The sequence below is a fragment of the Suricata suricatta genome, chromosome 16 (genome assembly GCF_006229205.1).
Source record: "Suricata suricatta isolate VVHF042 chromosome 16, meerkat_22Aug2017_6uvM2_HiC, whole genome shotgun sequence".
Classification (NCBI taxonomy): Eukaryota; Metazoa; Chordata; class Mammalia; order Carnivora; family Herpestidae; genus Suricata; species Suricata suricatta.
In genome coordinates, this window is record NC_043715.1 from 43,214,274 (window position 1) to 43,229,882 (window position 15,609).

General features: G+C 40.1%; 2 protein-coding genes across 5 annotated transcripts in view; one reads left to right on the forward strand and one right to left on the reverse strand.

The window, feature by feature from the left end:
* The window catches only part of LOC115279771, an 18,664-nt gene extending 4,381 nt beyond the window's left edge, over positions 1-14,283 (reverse strand). The window contains exons 1-5 of the mRNA XM_029924277.1: positions 14,244-14,283; positions 11,976-12,106; positions 10,100-10,921; positions 7,701-7,887; positions 6,931-6,981 (exon numbers count right to left, since the gene is read on the reverse strand). Coding sequence (XP_029780137.1) covers positions 6,931-6,981; positions 7,701-7,887; positions 10,100-10,921; positions 11,976-12,106; positions 14,244-14,283 — 1,231 coding nt within the window. The remainder of the gene's footprint in view (positions 1-6,930; positions 6,982-7,700; positions 7,888-10,099; positions 10,922-11,975; positions 12,107-14,243) is intronic.
* The window catches only part of ZNF260 (zinc finger protein 260), a 52,396-nt gene continuing 46,549 nt past the window's right edge, over positions 9,763-15,609 (forward strand). For 3 of the 4 annotated variants that reach the window (XM_029926251.1, XM_029926252.1, XM_029926253.1), the window contains exons 1-2: positions 9,771-10,556; positions 11,390-11,489. The gene's annotated coding sequence lies outside the window, so the exon portion shown is untranslated. Of the gene's footprint in view, positions 10,557-11,389; positions 11,490-15,609 lie in introns of all 4 variants that reach the window. The other variant, XM_029926258.1, reaches the window with a different exon arrangement.

The window sequence follows — 15,609 nt, forward strand, 5'->3', positions numbered from 1 at the left end:
CAGGGGCGTTCCCTTGGTACAGCGCTTACATTGGCCAGTATCTAAGTTCAGACATTCGGCATTCCCTGATTGGATCCCGCCACAATTTGAACATCCAGTACTCTCCGCCCCAATGTCGAGCCACATGGCTGACCCCACCCTACACATAGCGCCCCAAGCGTATGTACAGAAGCAGAACAAGCGGGGCAGGTTAAGTTTCATTTTTCTTGGGACTCATACTGTTACAGAAATAGCACAGACCAGTCAAGTTTCGGTTTGCCTAGGTCTAATTTTTAAGTTCCTCACAACTCTTATGTTCCTCAGTAGAATACATATATATTTACAGATTTTGTTGTATTTTCTTATTATTCTGGTTCTCATTTGTTCCTGTGGTTTTGAGTAACCAGCTGGGTTCATTTCCTTATGTCTCTACAGTATTGTTTCCTCCCACCTCTTTTGTTCTTTTGTGCTGTTGCCAGTATGGTAATATTACATATTAACATTTTATATTATTTTCCAACATATTATGTTATTTTATAAAATTACTTTTAAAATAAGACAATAAAGTAGAAAAGTGGGCATTTGTATTGTATTTTGTCATATTTTTACAGGTGCTGTTTTTAATATATATCAAAATTACAATTAGCAGTCATTTGCTTTCAGCTTGAAGAAATTAGTAATCTCTTAAAGCTGGTGACAAAGTCTCTAGGTTGTTGTTTATCTTGGAATAAACAAGGCTTTATTTAGCCTCCATTTTAAAAGTTATTTTAATGTTCATTTACTCTTGAGAGAGAGAGGGAGAGAACCCATGCAGGGAGGGACAGAGCGAGAGGGAGACACAAAATCCGAAGCAGGCTACAGGCTCTGAGCTGTCAGTGCAGAGCCTGATGTGGGACTTGAACTCATGAATTGAGATCATGATCTGAGCTGAACACTCAACTGACTGAGTCACCCATGTGCCCCTAGCCTTCATTTTTGAAAGCTACTCTGGCTGGGTATAGGATTCTTGGCTAAAAGACATTATCTCCCCACTCCCTTCTGGCCCTCATTGTTTCTGATGAGAAGTCACCCATTAAACTAATTGGGGCTCCCTTTTAAGTGATGAATTATTTTCCGTTGGTGCTTTAAAGATGTTTTCTTTGCCTTTGTTTCAGCATTTTTCCATTGATATGTTAGTGGATTCTTTTGTGTTTCTACTACTTTGAATTCATCGAACTTCCTGGACACATAAATTGTTATGACTATTAAATTAACATTTGTTAACTGGAGCACAGAGTGCTGGATAGTGAGTCATAGTTCAACAACAGAACACAGGAGAAATTGAAATAGAGAGTATATTACATGTCCTGGAGGAAGTACATATGAGAGGCCAGATAGGAAGTTCAAGGCAGAGTGCAGATAGAGAAAGGTATGACATGGGACACATGCCTTTATTAGAGTGGAGTGCTTTAGGGTTCCTAGGCTGGGGCTGGATTGGCCAGTACAAACCAGAAGAATAGTATGTTAGTATACCCCACAGAGGCCTTATCTAAGGGACGCATACAGATGCTGGTGGCCTGAAACTTGATCAGAAGGCTGTTGGGAAATCCTATCAGGAACTTCCATTTGCTGTGACTCTGCAGGCTGCTACCTAGGGCATGTGCTTATATGAGGGGGTTAGTGTCAGTTGAAGATTTTGGCAAGATTCTTAACCAAATGAAATGTGTGCCAAAGCAACAATATCATGGGTTAGCTTAGCTAAACTCTCATCATTATTCTTTGTCAATAAATTTGGTTAGTTTTGAAGGTTTTTTTTTTTAATGCTTTTTTTCTCCTCTGCTCATTCTGGTATTCTCATTATGCATATAATGGTGCACTTCACTAATGCCCCCCATTTCTCTGCTCATTTTTCCTTATTATTTTTTCTCTGTTGAAACAGAGAAAAAATAATATACAACAATGTATACAACAATGTATACTCAGGGGGCGCCTGGGTGGCTCAGTTGGTGGAGCATGTGACTCATGACCAACTTTGGCTCAGGTCATGATCTCACAGTTCATAGGTTCGAGCCCTGTGTTGGGCTCTGTGCTGACAGCTAGCTCAGAGCCTGGGGACTGTCTTCAGATTCTGTGTTTCCCTCTCTCTTTGACCCTCCCCTACTCACATGGTCTCTCTCTCAAAAATTAAAAAAAAAAACAATGTATACTCACTAATGGCCTATCTTCAAGTTTGTTAATTCTCCTAATTCAAATCTTTTGAGTCCTCTAATGAAATTTTCATTTCTAAGATTTCCATTTTCTATCTTTGCAGTGCCTGGGTGACTCAGTTGGTAGAGCATGTAACTCTTGATCTCAGGGTTGTGAATTCACACCACGTTGGGCATGGAGCCTGCTCAAAAATTTTTTTCTACCTTTATTGATACACCTTACTTGATATAGCATTGCCATTATTTTTTTAGTCCTGATTCCCTTTTGTTCTTTGAATATACTAATAATGGCTACTTTGAAGTCTTTGTTAAATCTGACATCTGGTTGTTCTATTAGGCAGTCACTTTTTCTTTTTGCCAAAGTATGAGTCACATTCTCTAGGTTTTTTTTTTTTTTTTTGCATGTCTTATAAATTTTCTGTTGGCAAATAAGACATTTTAGGTAATATATTGTTTCTGCATTCATCAGCTTAGGCAAATGTCAGAGGTGAATGATATTCTCAAGAAATGACAGATGTAGGACTTGAGCTGTTCCATGGCTACAATGACCAGTTAGGGGTGTAAATGGACCAAAAAAGAAAAATAAAAGATTAAAAAAAATTTTTTAGGTAAAAAAGATACAAAATTTGATTCTGGGAAACTAATGTTTGGTTTCATGGTTTAAAACTTGCTCATAAGTACAACATTCACTTGGGTTCATAATAGAATATCTGCTGTATATTGCATCATGTTCTTTCCAACCTCAATCTGAAAATTAAAGAGGGAGGAACAGGCAAGCTGGGAATACAGAGGCACTGACCTATGGCAGCTTCAGAGAGCAAGAGAAGGGGAAATAGTTTTAAATGTTCAGTCTCATGACTGACTTTGCAACTTCTCATTATTTTACTGTATTTTAGGGCTTTTGATATAAAATTTGTATACACTGTATACATAGGTATGAAAAATATTAACTGACTTTATTAGATAAATACCCCTCAATATACTCCAGCCCTACGCAAACATTAATTCACTTTATCTACATATTTACCTTTCCTGGACATTTCCTGTAAATGGAATTATACAACATGTGGTACTTGGTGCGTAGTTTCATTTTTATTATTTTAAATGTTTATTTCTGAGAGAAAGAGACAGAACATGAGCAGGGGAGGGGCAGAGAAAGGAGGAATCTGAAGCAGGCTCCGTAGCAAGCTCCAGGCTCTGAGCTGTCAGCCCACCAACTGTGAGATCATGACCTGAGCCAAAATCAGATGCTTAACCGACTGAGCCACCCAGGCGCCCCTAGTTTCTTTTATTTACCATAAAGTTTTGAAGATTTGTGTTATAGCACGTATCCTGTTCATTTCTTTTTGTTGTTGAATGTTTCATTGTATGGGTATGCCACATTTTGTTTATCCATTCAGCAGTTGATGGATGTTTGGGTTGTTTCCATGTTTTGGCTGTTACGAATAATGCTGCTATGAACAGAAGTACATGTTTCATGGGGGCATATATTTTCATTTCTCTTGATTGTGTACACAGGGGTGGAATTGTGGATCTATGTTTAACCATTTGAGAACTGCCAGATTGTTTTCCACAGTAACTGAACCATTTTAGTCTCATTACCTTTATATTTGATTATAGCACATCCTGTGTGTAGTATCTTATTATTTGGCTTTGCATTTCCCTATTGGCTAAAGGTCCTGGGATTTTATTATATCTTTATGCATAAAGAAAGTAAACAGAATTCCCTTAACATTAAAATCTGGTAACTATTTATGGCTTTCAATGAAACACAGATGAGTTTAAACATTGTTAACTGTGCAGCAAATAGTGAAACAAATAACTAAGTAGGTTTACAGATTTAGAAGTGACAGGAGAATGAGGCTAATATTCATTTAATGTTCTCAATACTTTATTATGTCAGGTTCTTTGAAATACATTTTATGACAAAGAATGGTATTAAATCCCCTACAGCTCCACAGGGAGAGGGAGGACATGGCCTTCCTGTTTTTCTAAGAGTATTTTTTACTATTGTTCATTAGGTGGGTCTCCATTCTTGGGCTAACACATTAACTTGTTTGCATTCTAAGACAAAACAGGACTGAAAAGCTCAAAATATGAGGAAATGGAAAGTGCAGAAGATAATTTTTAAAAAATGTTTATTTATTTGGGGGCGCCTGGGTGGCTCAGTTGGTTAAGTGTCTGACTTCGGCTCAGGCCATAATCTCACAGCTCGTAGGTTCAAGCCCATGTGCTGACAGCTCAGAGCCTAGAGCCTGCTTCAGATTCTGTGTCTCCCTCTCCCTCTCTGCCCCTCCCTTGCTTATGCTCTCTCTCTCTCTCTCTCTCTCTCTCTCTCTCTCTCTCTCAAAAACAAACATTTAAAAATAAATGATAAATAAATGCTTATTGAGAGAGACACCGGATGTGCATGTGTGTGGGTGGGGTGCGGGGAGGGAAGAGAAAAGCACAAGCAGGCTCAGTGCTATCAGCATAGATCCTGACATGGGGCTTGATCTCATGAACCATGAGATCATGACCTGAACTGAAACCAAGAGTCAGACGCTTAACCGAGTCACACAAGGTGCTCCTGCAGAAGATAACTTAAGACATGATGTAATGCAGAGTATATAATGTTTTGCAATCAGGATGAGATTTCACGTTTCATCTTGCACAATCCTGTCTTTGCCTAATTTCTCACTTTTACTTCTGCCTTATGATGAACATCTGAGTGACCTAAACAATGTGGCATGTAAATTAAGAAACCATATATATCGATACTCAGAAGACATAAGGGTAAATGTTAAGATGTTTCTTACAGATCCAGTTACTGACTCCGTTGGGAACCGAGCTGTATATATTCTTAACAATCACATCTAGTGATAGATTCAGTCAGGATCTAGGATCTCACTACCAACCAAAACTCATCCTCCCATGTTGCTACTACTAAAGAATGAGTGAAGGAGGCATGTCAATGTGATTAAAAGTAGTTAATCAACTAGCAAGAATTCACAGCAGTCTCTTTGGGTGTGCATAGTTGCCTTATGCTATACAATTTTCCAGCTATTTTTAATTTTAGATTTGTGACATACAAGTGGAAATACACTAATTTGCTGAATGACTACATTGCAGGCACTTTATATTCTTTACAAACTCCTTTATATTCTTTGTAAATATCCCTTCATTTAGACATGATAGGCAGAGCGGTGGCATGTCTTATCTTCATTTTTTATCTGAAGAGAATGAGTCTCAGTGATATTAAAGGATATATACAACCAAAAATGGTGCACGTGGGGATTCGACTCTAGGTCTGACACCAGAATTCATGAACGTTATCATGTAACTGACTCTCCACATGAGCTTGGATCTGGGAATATCTGTTGGTCAGGAGGCAGCCCATTTCTACATCAAATTATACAAAAACTTCATATTCATCCTTTAGCCCCCATAAACCTCTAAACTGGCAGTAATGGGAAGGCAGAGAGTATGTAAAAGGCCTGAATATTTAACCAATTCTCTTTCCTCTTCTCTGCAGTCAGCATTTGGGTTTATTTTTCCAAACACACAGACTAAGAAAGGCAAGGACATTGCACTTTAGCCTCAACAACTGACATACTACCCTACTAAGTCTTCACCCCCTAAGAGCTGTCGCCAGGCCTCCTTTTAGCACCTTTCCCCATCTCCCATTTCTTTTAATCAAGCTTATACTTGCTTCTCTACTACAGTTTGGTTTCTATTGGATCTTGTTTTCTTCTCCCTTTCTTTATGATGTTTTAAAAATGATTCTATTGCTTTTAAGAGGGTACCCTTAAATTTTTAACTTGTATCTTTGATTTGTAATTAGTTGCATCTCAAGAAACACCTTAGAATGCTTCAAGTACTTTTTTTCTATTGTTAATCTGGTGATTTTAATCTAATTTGTTTTGAAATGCCATTAAAATTAATAGACTTCCCAACATTGTTACCGATTTTATTTCATTCAATCATTCCAGGTTTAATTTACTTCTTGTTAATGTATATCTTTTAGAAATTCTCCAGTGAGTCTATGAAAGAAAAGGGTGGATAGTGTTGAATTTATGTTCAAAGGAAGACTTAGGACACTCCCTTCTTTTACTGAGATTCGAGGCCTACTCTTTTCCTAGGCTCTTGTCATCATGGACCCACTCCTCTTGTCCTTTCTCTACTCCAGTGCTTTCTCTTTCAACCATACATTACTTCTATGCTTTTGGTGCCTTGGTCGAGTAGAGGCATATAAACAGGACAAGGCATTCCTGGCATATGACTGCAAGGGAGAGATGGAGAAACACGATCCAGAAGGGTGAGCTGGAGAAAAAGGACACAGTGTGACATGGTACCTCCCTTCTTGCCATAAATTAATACTGCAATCTGATTTTACCTCCACCTTTACTTACTGAAAAACCAAGGTCTGTGGACATGATGAAGTCTTTCCCTTGTATGGGCTCTCCTAAGCACTCACTACTTAGACATCAAATCACTGTCTAGATAAGATTGGTTCATTCAAGGAATATATAGTTATTTAATCCAAGAGAATGTGTTTGTGGGCATGAGAAAGAGATGCTGAGTGAAATACCCAATTAATAAGTGAAGATTATTTAAAATTAGAAGTACTTGAAGAAGGCACAGGTTTATTTGGTGAGAATAAAAGGAAATGACCAGTTTCTTGAGCAGGTATCCTATTTCCAGGAAGTTCCAAGATAGAAAAATGCTCATATATGCTAGAGGGAAAAAGAATATTTCAGAAAAGAGAGAAGAAACAACTTCTCACCTGAGGCATGTCTTGAAGATTTGCAAGAGAGGACCTTTACTCTTTTGGATTCTTTGTTAGAAAAGTGAAAAAGGGAGAGAGAAGAGAGACAAAAGGAACCATGTAAAATCCCACGTACCTTCAGAGTTTCCATAATAACTTGATTAAATCTGCCTAGTTCAGTAGTAAACATTTACTATTAAGTACTAAGAATCATTATATTAGGAGGTGCCTGGGTAGCTCAGTTGGTTAAGCATCAGATGCCTGATTTCAGCTCAGGTCATGATCTCAGTTTGTGAGTTCGAGCCCCACATTTGGCTCTGCACTGACAGCATAGAGCCTGCTTAGAAGTCTCACCCCCTCTCTCTTCACCTCTCCCACTTTCTCTCAAAATAAATAAACATTAAAAAAAAAAAGTCCTTATGTTAGGGGCACCTGGGTTGCTAAATCAGTTAAGCATCCAACTTCAGCTCAGGTGATGATCTCCAGTTCATGAGTTCGAGCCCCACATGGGCTCTCTGCTGTCAGCACAGAGCCTGCTTGGGATCCTCTGTATCCCCCTCTCTCTGCCTCTTCCCTGCTTGTTCTGCCTCTTTCTTCTCAAAAATAAGTATACGTTAAAAAAATAAACATCCTCTATATTTAAAAAATCATTGTTAAATATTAACTATTCAATAACACAGGTTTGAGTAATAGAGAAGAAACTGATTATATACTTTTCTACACTACAGGCTCTAGTCATATGGAAAAAGAATAATACTTTGTGATGAGAAGTATTTCAGATACTTTACCTTGACTTACAAGGTCTGAAGTTATTAAATCATCCATGATTCCATCTAGGAATGGGGGGGTTGGGGAGGAATACTTTGTGATGAGAAGTATTTCAGATACTTTACCTTGACTTACAAGGTCTGAAGTTATTAAATCATCCATGATTCCATCTAGGAATGGGGGGGTTGGGGAGGAAATCCTTCGAATCTGTTAAAAGAAGTACATAGAAATAAGTATTTTTCTTGTGTGCTATCTATTGAATCCTAGTCATTTCAACACATTAGAATTAGTTAATATGGTGTTGCAGGCATGTAATCCTATCATTTGTAATTTTACCTCCTACTTTCCAATTATTTAAAAAAAATAACGTGTAAGCTTAATGTGTACCATGTTATGATTTGATACATGTATATATTATGCAGTGATTGTCACCATAAAGTTAGTTAACACCTCTATCCTCTCATAGAATTCTTTTTTGGTTTTGTGGTGATAACATTTAAGATCTAACCTCTTAACAACTTTCAAGTACATAATACACAGTGTTGTTCATTATAGTCACCACACTGTACCTCAGTTTTTCTAGAACTTATCTTTTATATTTTTTGACCAACCTCTCTCCATTTCTCCTACCTTCCTAACCCCTTGGCAACCACCATTCTACCCTGTATTTCAATGATGTTTTTAAAAAAGATCCTACATATAAGAGAGATCATACAATATTTGTCTTTCTAGAGACGACACAGCATATGCCCTCGAGGTCCATCCACGTTGTCACAAATGGTAGGATTTACTTCATTAAAAAAATTTTTTTTAATGTTTATTTATTTTTGAGAGAGAGAGAGCACAAGTTGGGGAGGGGCAAAGAGAGAGGGAGACACAGAATGTGAAGCAGGCTCCAGGCTCTGAGCTGTCAGCACAGAGCCTGACACGGGGCTCAAACCCACAAACTGTGAGATCATGACCTGAACCGAAGTCGGTCGCTTAACTGACTGAGTCACCCAGGTGCCCTAGATTTACTTCATTTTAAAGGCTGAATACTCCTCCATTGTGTCTGTATACACATTTTCTTTATTCATTCACCCATCAGTGGAGACTTTGGTTGATTCCACGCCTTGGCTATTGTGAAGAATGCTGCAGTGAATACGGGAGTGCATAGTTCTTTGATATCCTGTTTTCATTTCCTTTGGATATCTCTATACTGCTATTTTACTTGATTAGAAACAGTCATCATTCTATAAGCAGAATCAAAATGACACCTTACTATACACAGTGCTTCTCAATTATTCATTAACACCGTTTACATAGTGATCCAATTTAGTAGTCACTGTGGCATGGAGTAAATACACAAAATCATGATAAATAAGACCCTCCCCTGCTCACGCTGTCTCTCTCTCAAAAATACGCAAAACATTAAAAAAAAAAAAAAAAGGAATTGGTACAGACACGTTCAGTCTCCTAAGTCTCACCCACTTCACAAAACCACAACCCCATGGATCTTACATCACGTTCACAACTCCACTAAGCCCATCTCATGGTTCCATACAAGACAGCAAATCAAACCCGAAAACCTTACACGGAGCCTCAAAACCCAAGGCACTAAACTAATCATTCTGCAAGGTTTATCAGCTTCTTAGACAGTTACATATAAACTGAAACAAACTGAACTATTATTACCCAGCATTTTCTTCTTCTAGGGTAGTACTCCAGGAGAAATGGAAACATGCCAGCTTTATACATACAACAAATGTTCATCAAGAGAAAAATGAATAAACAAATTGTGACATGTTCACACAACCGACTGTTGTCCAGAAATAAAAAGACTGAACTACACAACGTTAATAAACCTTACAAAATTAGGATGTGAAAGAGAACTAACTGCGGAACTGACACAACTAAACTGGCGATGTGAGTCAGAGCTGTCGCGGCCACGCAGGTGAAGCCCCCACTGCGGCTCCGGCCGTGCTCTCGCGGCCCGCGACTTCGAGCCCCCTGGGGGGCTCTGTGCTGACATCTCAGAGCCTGGAGCCTGCTGCAGATTCTCTCTCTCTCTCCCTCCCCCATCCCGCTCGCTCCCTCAAAAACAAACTTAAAAAAAAAAAAAAAGAACAACAACAACAACTTTGGCTACGTTGTGAGACTGGAAAGGGACCCGAGAGAACTTGACTGCAGCGAAGCTGTAAGCTTCGCACCGGGCGGGCACGCACGTGCCGGACGCCCTTCTGTGCTGGGGCTGTCTCCAGGGGCAACACCTGACAAGACTCGTCGTCTCTGGTTCACGACCACGGGCGTGGGGTCCCGCACACACAAGTCTGAGTGAAGAGAAACCTCCACAGGCACCAGCGCCCAGTTCGGGCCTCAGCCTTCCCGCCCAAACTGCAGTCCCTTCCTCAGCCCTTCTAGGCCCTCACGCGGCACCGACTCTGGACTCCCTCTGGTCTCCTCGGCGCTCTCGGGTGGGCGCTTCCGGTTCTCTCCGGCTCACCCCAGCCTCGGGCGCCTTCCGTTTTCCTCCTTGCCCCGCCCCTGGCAGGCTTCCGCTTCCCGTTACTCTCCTCCCTTGCGCGGGTTTCCGATTACTTGCTAGGCTTGGGCTCAAGTTCACGCAAAGACCCCTCGCTCCCACGAAACCGTCACGGCTCTTCCGTGTCTGGAGGACCGCAGGCCGCCATCCGCCGAGGACGATCTGAGCACCCCGGACCTCCAGGCGTCTCAGGGGTGTGGCGCGGGCTTCGCGACGGTTGTGCTCCCGGCTGCGCTCGGGAACCAGGACATTTGCTTTCTGACATTGGAGTACGTTTCCCACAGGCCCCAGGGCCACGAATGGGCTTCGACCTTGGTTCCACTTGCGGTGTCTTCGTGGTTCTCGGATCCTGCCTGTGAGTTGAGGTGACCCAGGTCGGGTTGCGGGAGGAGCTCGCGGCGTGGAGGGCCTGAGCTCCCCGCGGGCGCGGGTGAGGCAGGTGGAGCCAAAAGCCTTGTCCGGGTGTTGCGTGAACCTCGCACCGCGGTGGTTTCGGGCATTATTGTGTGTGACTTCATCGTGGAGTATTAGTGCGCGCGCCCGCATGCGTGTGAGCGTGTGACGAACTCGGGAGTGCGCAGACTGATACACGATAGAGCTGGTGGGGCTGGCAGTACACAGCCTGCGGTGACGAAGGGTGTCTGATACTGTGACCGAGTGATCCTGTGACAGCTCGGTTGTAACGCTGTGGGTAGGGTTTTTTAATTTTCCCCAGTAAACCTGGAGGAGTTTGAAGTTTGTTTTATTAATAAGAGTTTGTAAAAAAAAATTGTGTATTAATATAATATGATATATTATATATATCAACTGGTCCCCACTGCCCAGCTTTATGCTTAACGCAAAGGGGACATTGGAGAAGTGAGTGTTGCCCACCCAGGTCCACTGCAGGTTCCATGGGTCCTTGGAACGTGTTCCCCTGGATTTCTCCTCTGTTCGTACATTTAGAGCCAGCTTGATCTAGCTATAAAGAAGTAGACATCAGAAAGGAAGTAATTGTTTTCAGAACCACAGCTGTGCCCCCTAGATACTGCTGTGACCTTAGATCCCAGCACTGTTTATAGGTGTGACCTTTTCCTGACACTTTAAAAAAGTTAGCAGTATTCTATTTATCTCTTATTCCATCTGGATATATTTGTGGTGGGTGATGGGACTTGAGACATGTCTGATGATGGACAATGTGTTGTTTAGCCTGTCAAGAGTCTCAAGAGTCCCTCCGTGGTCCTGTAGTTCTTGCAAGAGAAGCCTCCTGAAGTGGAGGAGAGTGTTGCTACTTAACAGCGCATTCAAGGTCAGTTCGTGTTTACTTTTTGTTGTCATGTACTTTTGCTTTACAGAATATAAACTGTTTGCTTTCCTCCTAAATTGTATGACCTAATTTGTGACCCGTTCATTTACCAGGACCCTAGGTGGTTGCCCCTCCCCAGTTAGTAACAGGACCATAGGGATGGGTCCCCTTCTCTTCCAGTGCTTTTCCTTTTCCTTCCCAGTTAATACTCACATACCTATCAGTAATTATTCAGTTTCCCCAGGTGCTGTTTTCTTTCCTAAGGATGGTACAGGAATAGAACTAGTTGAACTCTTCAAGGATAAACTAAGGACTTATATTTAGAGTGTGTTTTGTCAAGAGACTGGTGGTTAGGTAGAATAATACTACCAGATACCTTTGATTTTATTCATAGACTTGATTTTCAAACAAAGCAAGGTAGGATGGTTTGATTAATTTTAGGCAATAAGACATTTTAGGGGTAGGAGTATGATTGGAGTTTGTGTGAACAAGGACAGGGAGTTTTTCCTGAGAATCCAATCTCTTTGGAGTGGTGACAGCTAAGTCTTGAGATTTGGCAGTATGCCTTTTCAGACCACATACTGGTATAGACTGTGAGAGGAGCGTAATGGTATTTGAATCTAAAGGAAATACAACGCAAGCCACTTGTGTAATTTAAAATTTTCTTTTGCACACAGTTTAGAAAGTAAAAAGAAACAGTTGAAATTACATATATTTCAACCAATATATCTAAAATATTATTTCAACATGTAATACTATAAATAAATTGAAATATTTTACATTCCTAGCTTCATACTGAGTTTTCAAAATCTAATACATATTTTATTGTTATGGCACTTTTTTTTTAGTTTGGATGCTAAATTTTCAGTGGTTATGGTGAAATGTAGTTATACCCAAACTATAAAGTTGTGTTTAATTGAAAAACATTTTATATCACTTTTGTATTTAAATTAAATAGAGTCACCTGGGTGGCTCAGTCAGGTAAGTGTCCAACTTCTGCTGAGGTCATGATCTCCTAGTTCGTGAGTTAGAGCCCCATGTCAGGCTCTGTGCTGACAGCTCAGAACCTAGAGCCTGCTTCCAATTCTGTCTCTCAAAAATAAATATTTAAAAAAACTTTTAACAATTAAAATTTCAGTTCCTTATTCACTCTAGCTACATTTCAAAGAGGTCAGTAGTTACTAATCCTTATGTTTTACAATTTTATGTTGTAAAATGTAGATAATAATATCAGTGCCTTATGGTTTTTATTTTTATTAGGATTGGATATATTAATCAGGGCACAGCCTTAGAACACTTAATAACAGCCTTGCGTTTATGAAGTCTACAGGAAACAAATGAAATTGTGATTGTGTAAAGATTCTATTCTAAGTATCCACCATAAATTTTCTATAAATCAAGAACAATAAAGATATAAAATTAATTTTGGATTACCAAGGTGGTTCAGTCCGTTGAGTGTCTAACTTCAGCTCAGGTCATGATCTCGTGGTTCGTGAGTTTGGGCCCCCATGATGGGCTCTGCTGACAGCCTGGAGCCTGCTTCAGATTCTGTCTCCCTCCCTCTCTGCTCCTCCCCCATTCACTCTCTCTCTCCCTCTCAAAAATAAATACTAAATTTTTTTTAAAAATTAGTTTTGATGAGATTTAAAAGGCATCTTTGAAAATCAGATTTGCTACTGTCATGGAATAGAACTTAACTTTCTTTTTCTAAATATATATTTATTTATATGTATGTATTTCTTTTTTTTAAGTTTATTTATTTTGGAAGAGACAGTGTGCACACACACCCAAGCAGGGAAAAGGCTGAGAGAGAGGGAGCGAGAGAGAATCCCAAGCAGGCTCCCTTCTGTCTCATGGGTCTCAAACCCACGAACCCATGAGATCATGACCTAAGCTGAAACCAAGAGTAAGGTGCTGTATTGACTGAACCACCCAAGGGCTCCCTCATTTTTATTTAAGTTCTAGTTCGTTAAGGGGTGTCTGGATGGCTCAGTTGGTTGAATGTCAGACTCTTGATTTCAGCTGAAGTCATGATCCGTATGTTGTGGGATCATAGCATGTTGGGTTCTGCACTGAGCATGGAGTCTGATTGGGATTCTCTAGCACTCTCTCTCCCTCTCCCTTCTCCCCTACTCGAATGCATGCTCTCTCCCCGACTTTCTCTAAAATAAATAAAATGGGGAAAAAATTTTAATTCTAGTTAACATAATGTAATAATGGTTTCAGGAGTAGAATTTAGTGATTCATCACTTACATACAGTACCCAGTACTCCTCATAACAAGTGCCCTCTTTAATACCCGTCAGCCATCTAGCCCATCCCCCACCTCCCTCCTTCCATCAACCCTCAGTTTGGTCTCTATCAAGAGTCTGTTATGGTTTGCTTCCCTCTCTTTTTTTCCCCCTTCTCATATATTCATCTGTTTCCTAAATTCCATATATGAAATTATATGGTATTTGTTTTCTGACGGACTTATTTCCCTTAGCATAATACACTCTATAGCTCCATCCAATTTCATTGCAAATGGCAAGATTTCTATTTCCTTGATGGCTGAGTAAGATTCCATTGTATATACTACATCTTCTTTATCCATTCATCAGTTGATGAACCCTTGGGCTTTTTCCATAGTTTGGCTATTTTTGATAGTGCTGCTATAAACATTGGGGTGCACATGCCCCTTCAAATCAGCATTTTTGTATCCTTTGGATAAATACCTAGTATCTGCAATTTCTGGGTCATAAGGTAGTTCTGTTTTTACCTTTTTGAGGAGCTTTCACAGTGACTGCATGAATTTGCATTCCCACCAGTAAGAAATTTCTTATTTCTCCACATCCTTGCCAACATCCGTTGTTTCCTGAGTTAAGTGTTAGCCTTTCTGACAGGAGTGAGATGCTATCTTATAATGGTTTAAATTTGTATTTCATTGATGATAAGTAATGTTGAGCATCTTTTCACGTGTCTTTTAGCCATCTGGGTGTCTTCTTTGAGAAAATGTTTATTCGTGTCTTCTGTCCATCTTTTTCTTTTTTTTTTTGAAAGAGAGAGTGCACGTTCATGTGCACACATGCTTGAGCAGGGAAGGGCAAGGGGAGAGGGAGAGAGAATTTTAAGCAGGCTCCACACCCAGGCTGCATGAATAGGGGGTTATCTACATATATCTTTTTGAGTTAATGTTCAAGTTTCCGTTAGATATAGGGCGCCTAGATGGCTTAGTCGGTTAAGCGTCAACTTCAGCTCAGGTCATGATCTCATAGTCCGTGGGTTCGAGCCCCGCGTTGGGCACTGTGCTGATAGCGAGGAGCCTGGAGGCTGCTTCAGATTCTGTGTTTCAGTCTCTCTCTGCCCCTCCCCTGTTCACGCTGTCTCTCTGCCAAAAATAAATGGAAAACATTTAAATTTTTTTAAACAAAAAAGTTTCCAACGGATAAATATCCAGAACAGAAATTGTTGGATCATATGGTAGTTCTATTTTTAACAATTGAGGAACCTCCATAGTTTTCCATCGTGACTGTACCAATTTACATTTCCACTAGCAGTGCACAAGGAAAAGTTTCCTTTTCTCCTTATCCTTCTCAACACTTATTATTTCTTATTTTTTGGATAGTAGCCATTCTAGGGGGTGTGAAGTGATGTGTCATTGTGGTTTTGGTTTGTATTTCCCTGATGACTAGTGGTGGTAAACAACTTTCATGTATATTGGCCACCTGCATGTCTTCTTTGGAAAATATCTATTCAGACTCTCTGCCCATTTTTAATCAGATGGTTTTTCAGCTGCTGAGTTGAAGCAGTTCTTTAATATTTTGGATATTAACCCCTTATCAGATGTATGATTTGCAATTATTTTTTCCCACTCAGTAGGTTACCTTTTCATCTTGTTGATGGCTTCCTTTGCTGGGCAGAGGCATTTTAATTTCCTGCAGTCCCACTTGTTTATTTTTGTGTTTGTTGCTTTTGGTGTCCAATCCAAAAAATCATTGCCCAAACCATCAAGGAGTTTACTGTTTCAAGTCTTATTTTCAACTCCTTAATCCATTTTGAGTTCATTTTTGTGTATGGTGTAAAGTGTGTCCCAATTTCATTCTTTTGCATGTAGTTGTCCAGTTTTCCCAACACTGTGTCATGAA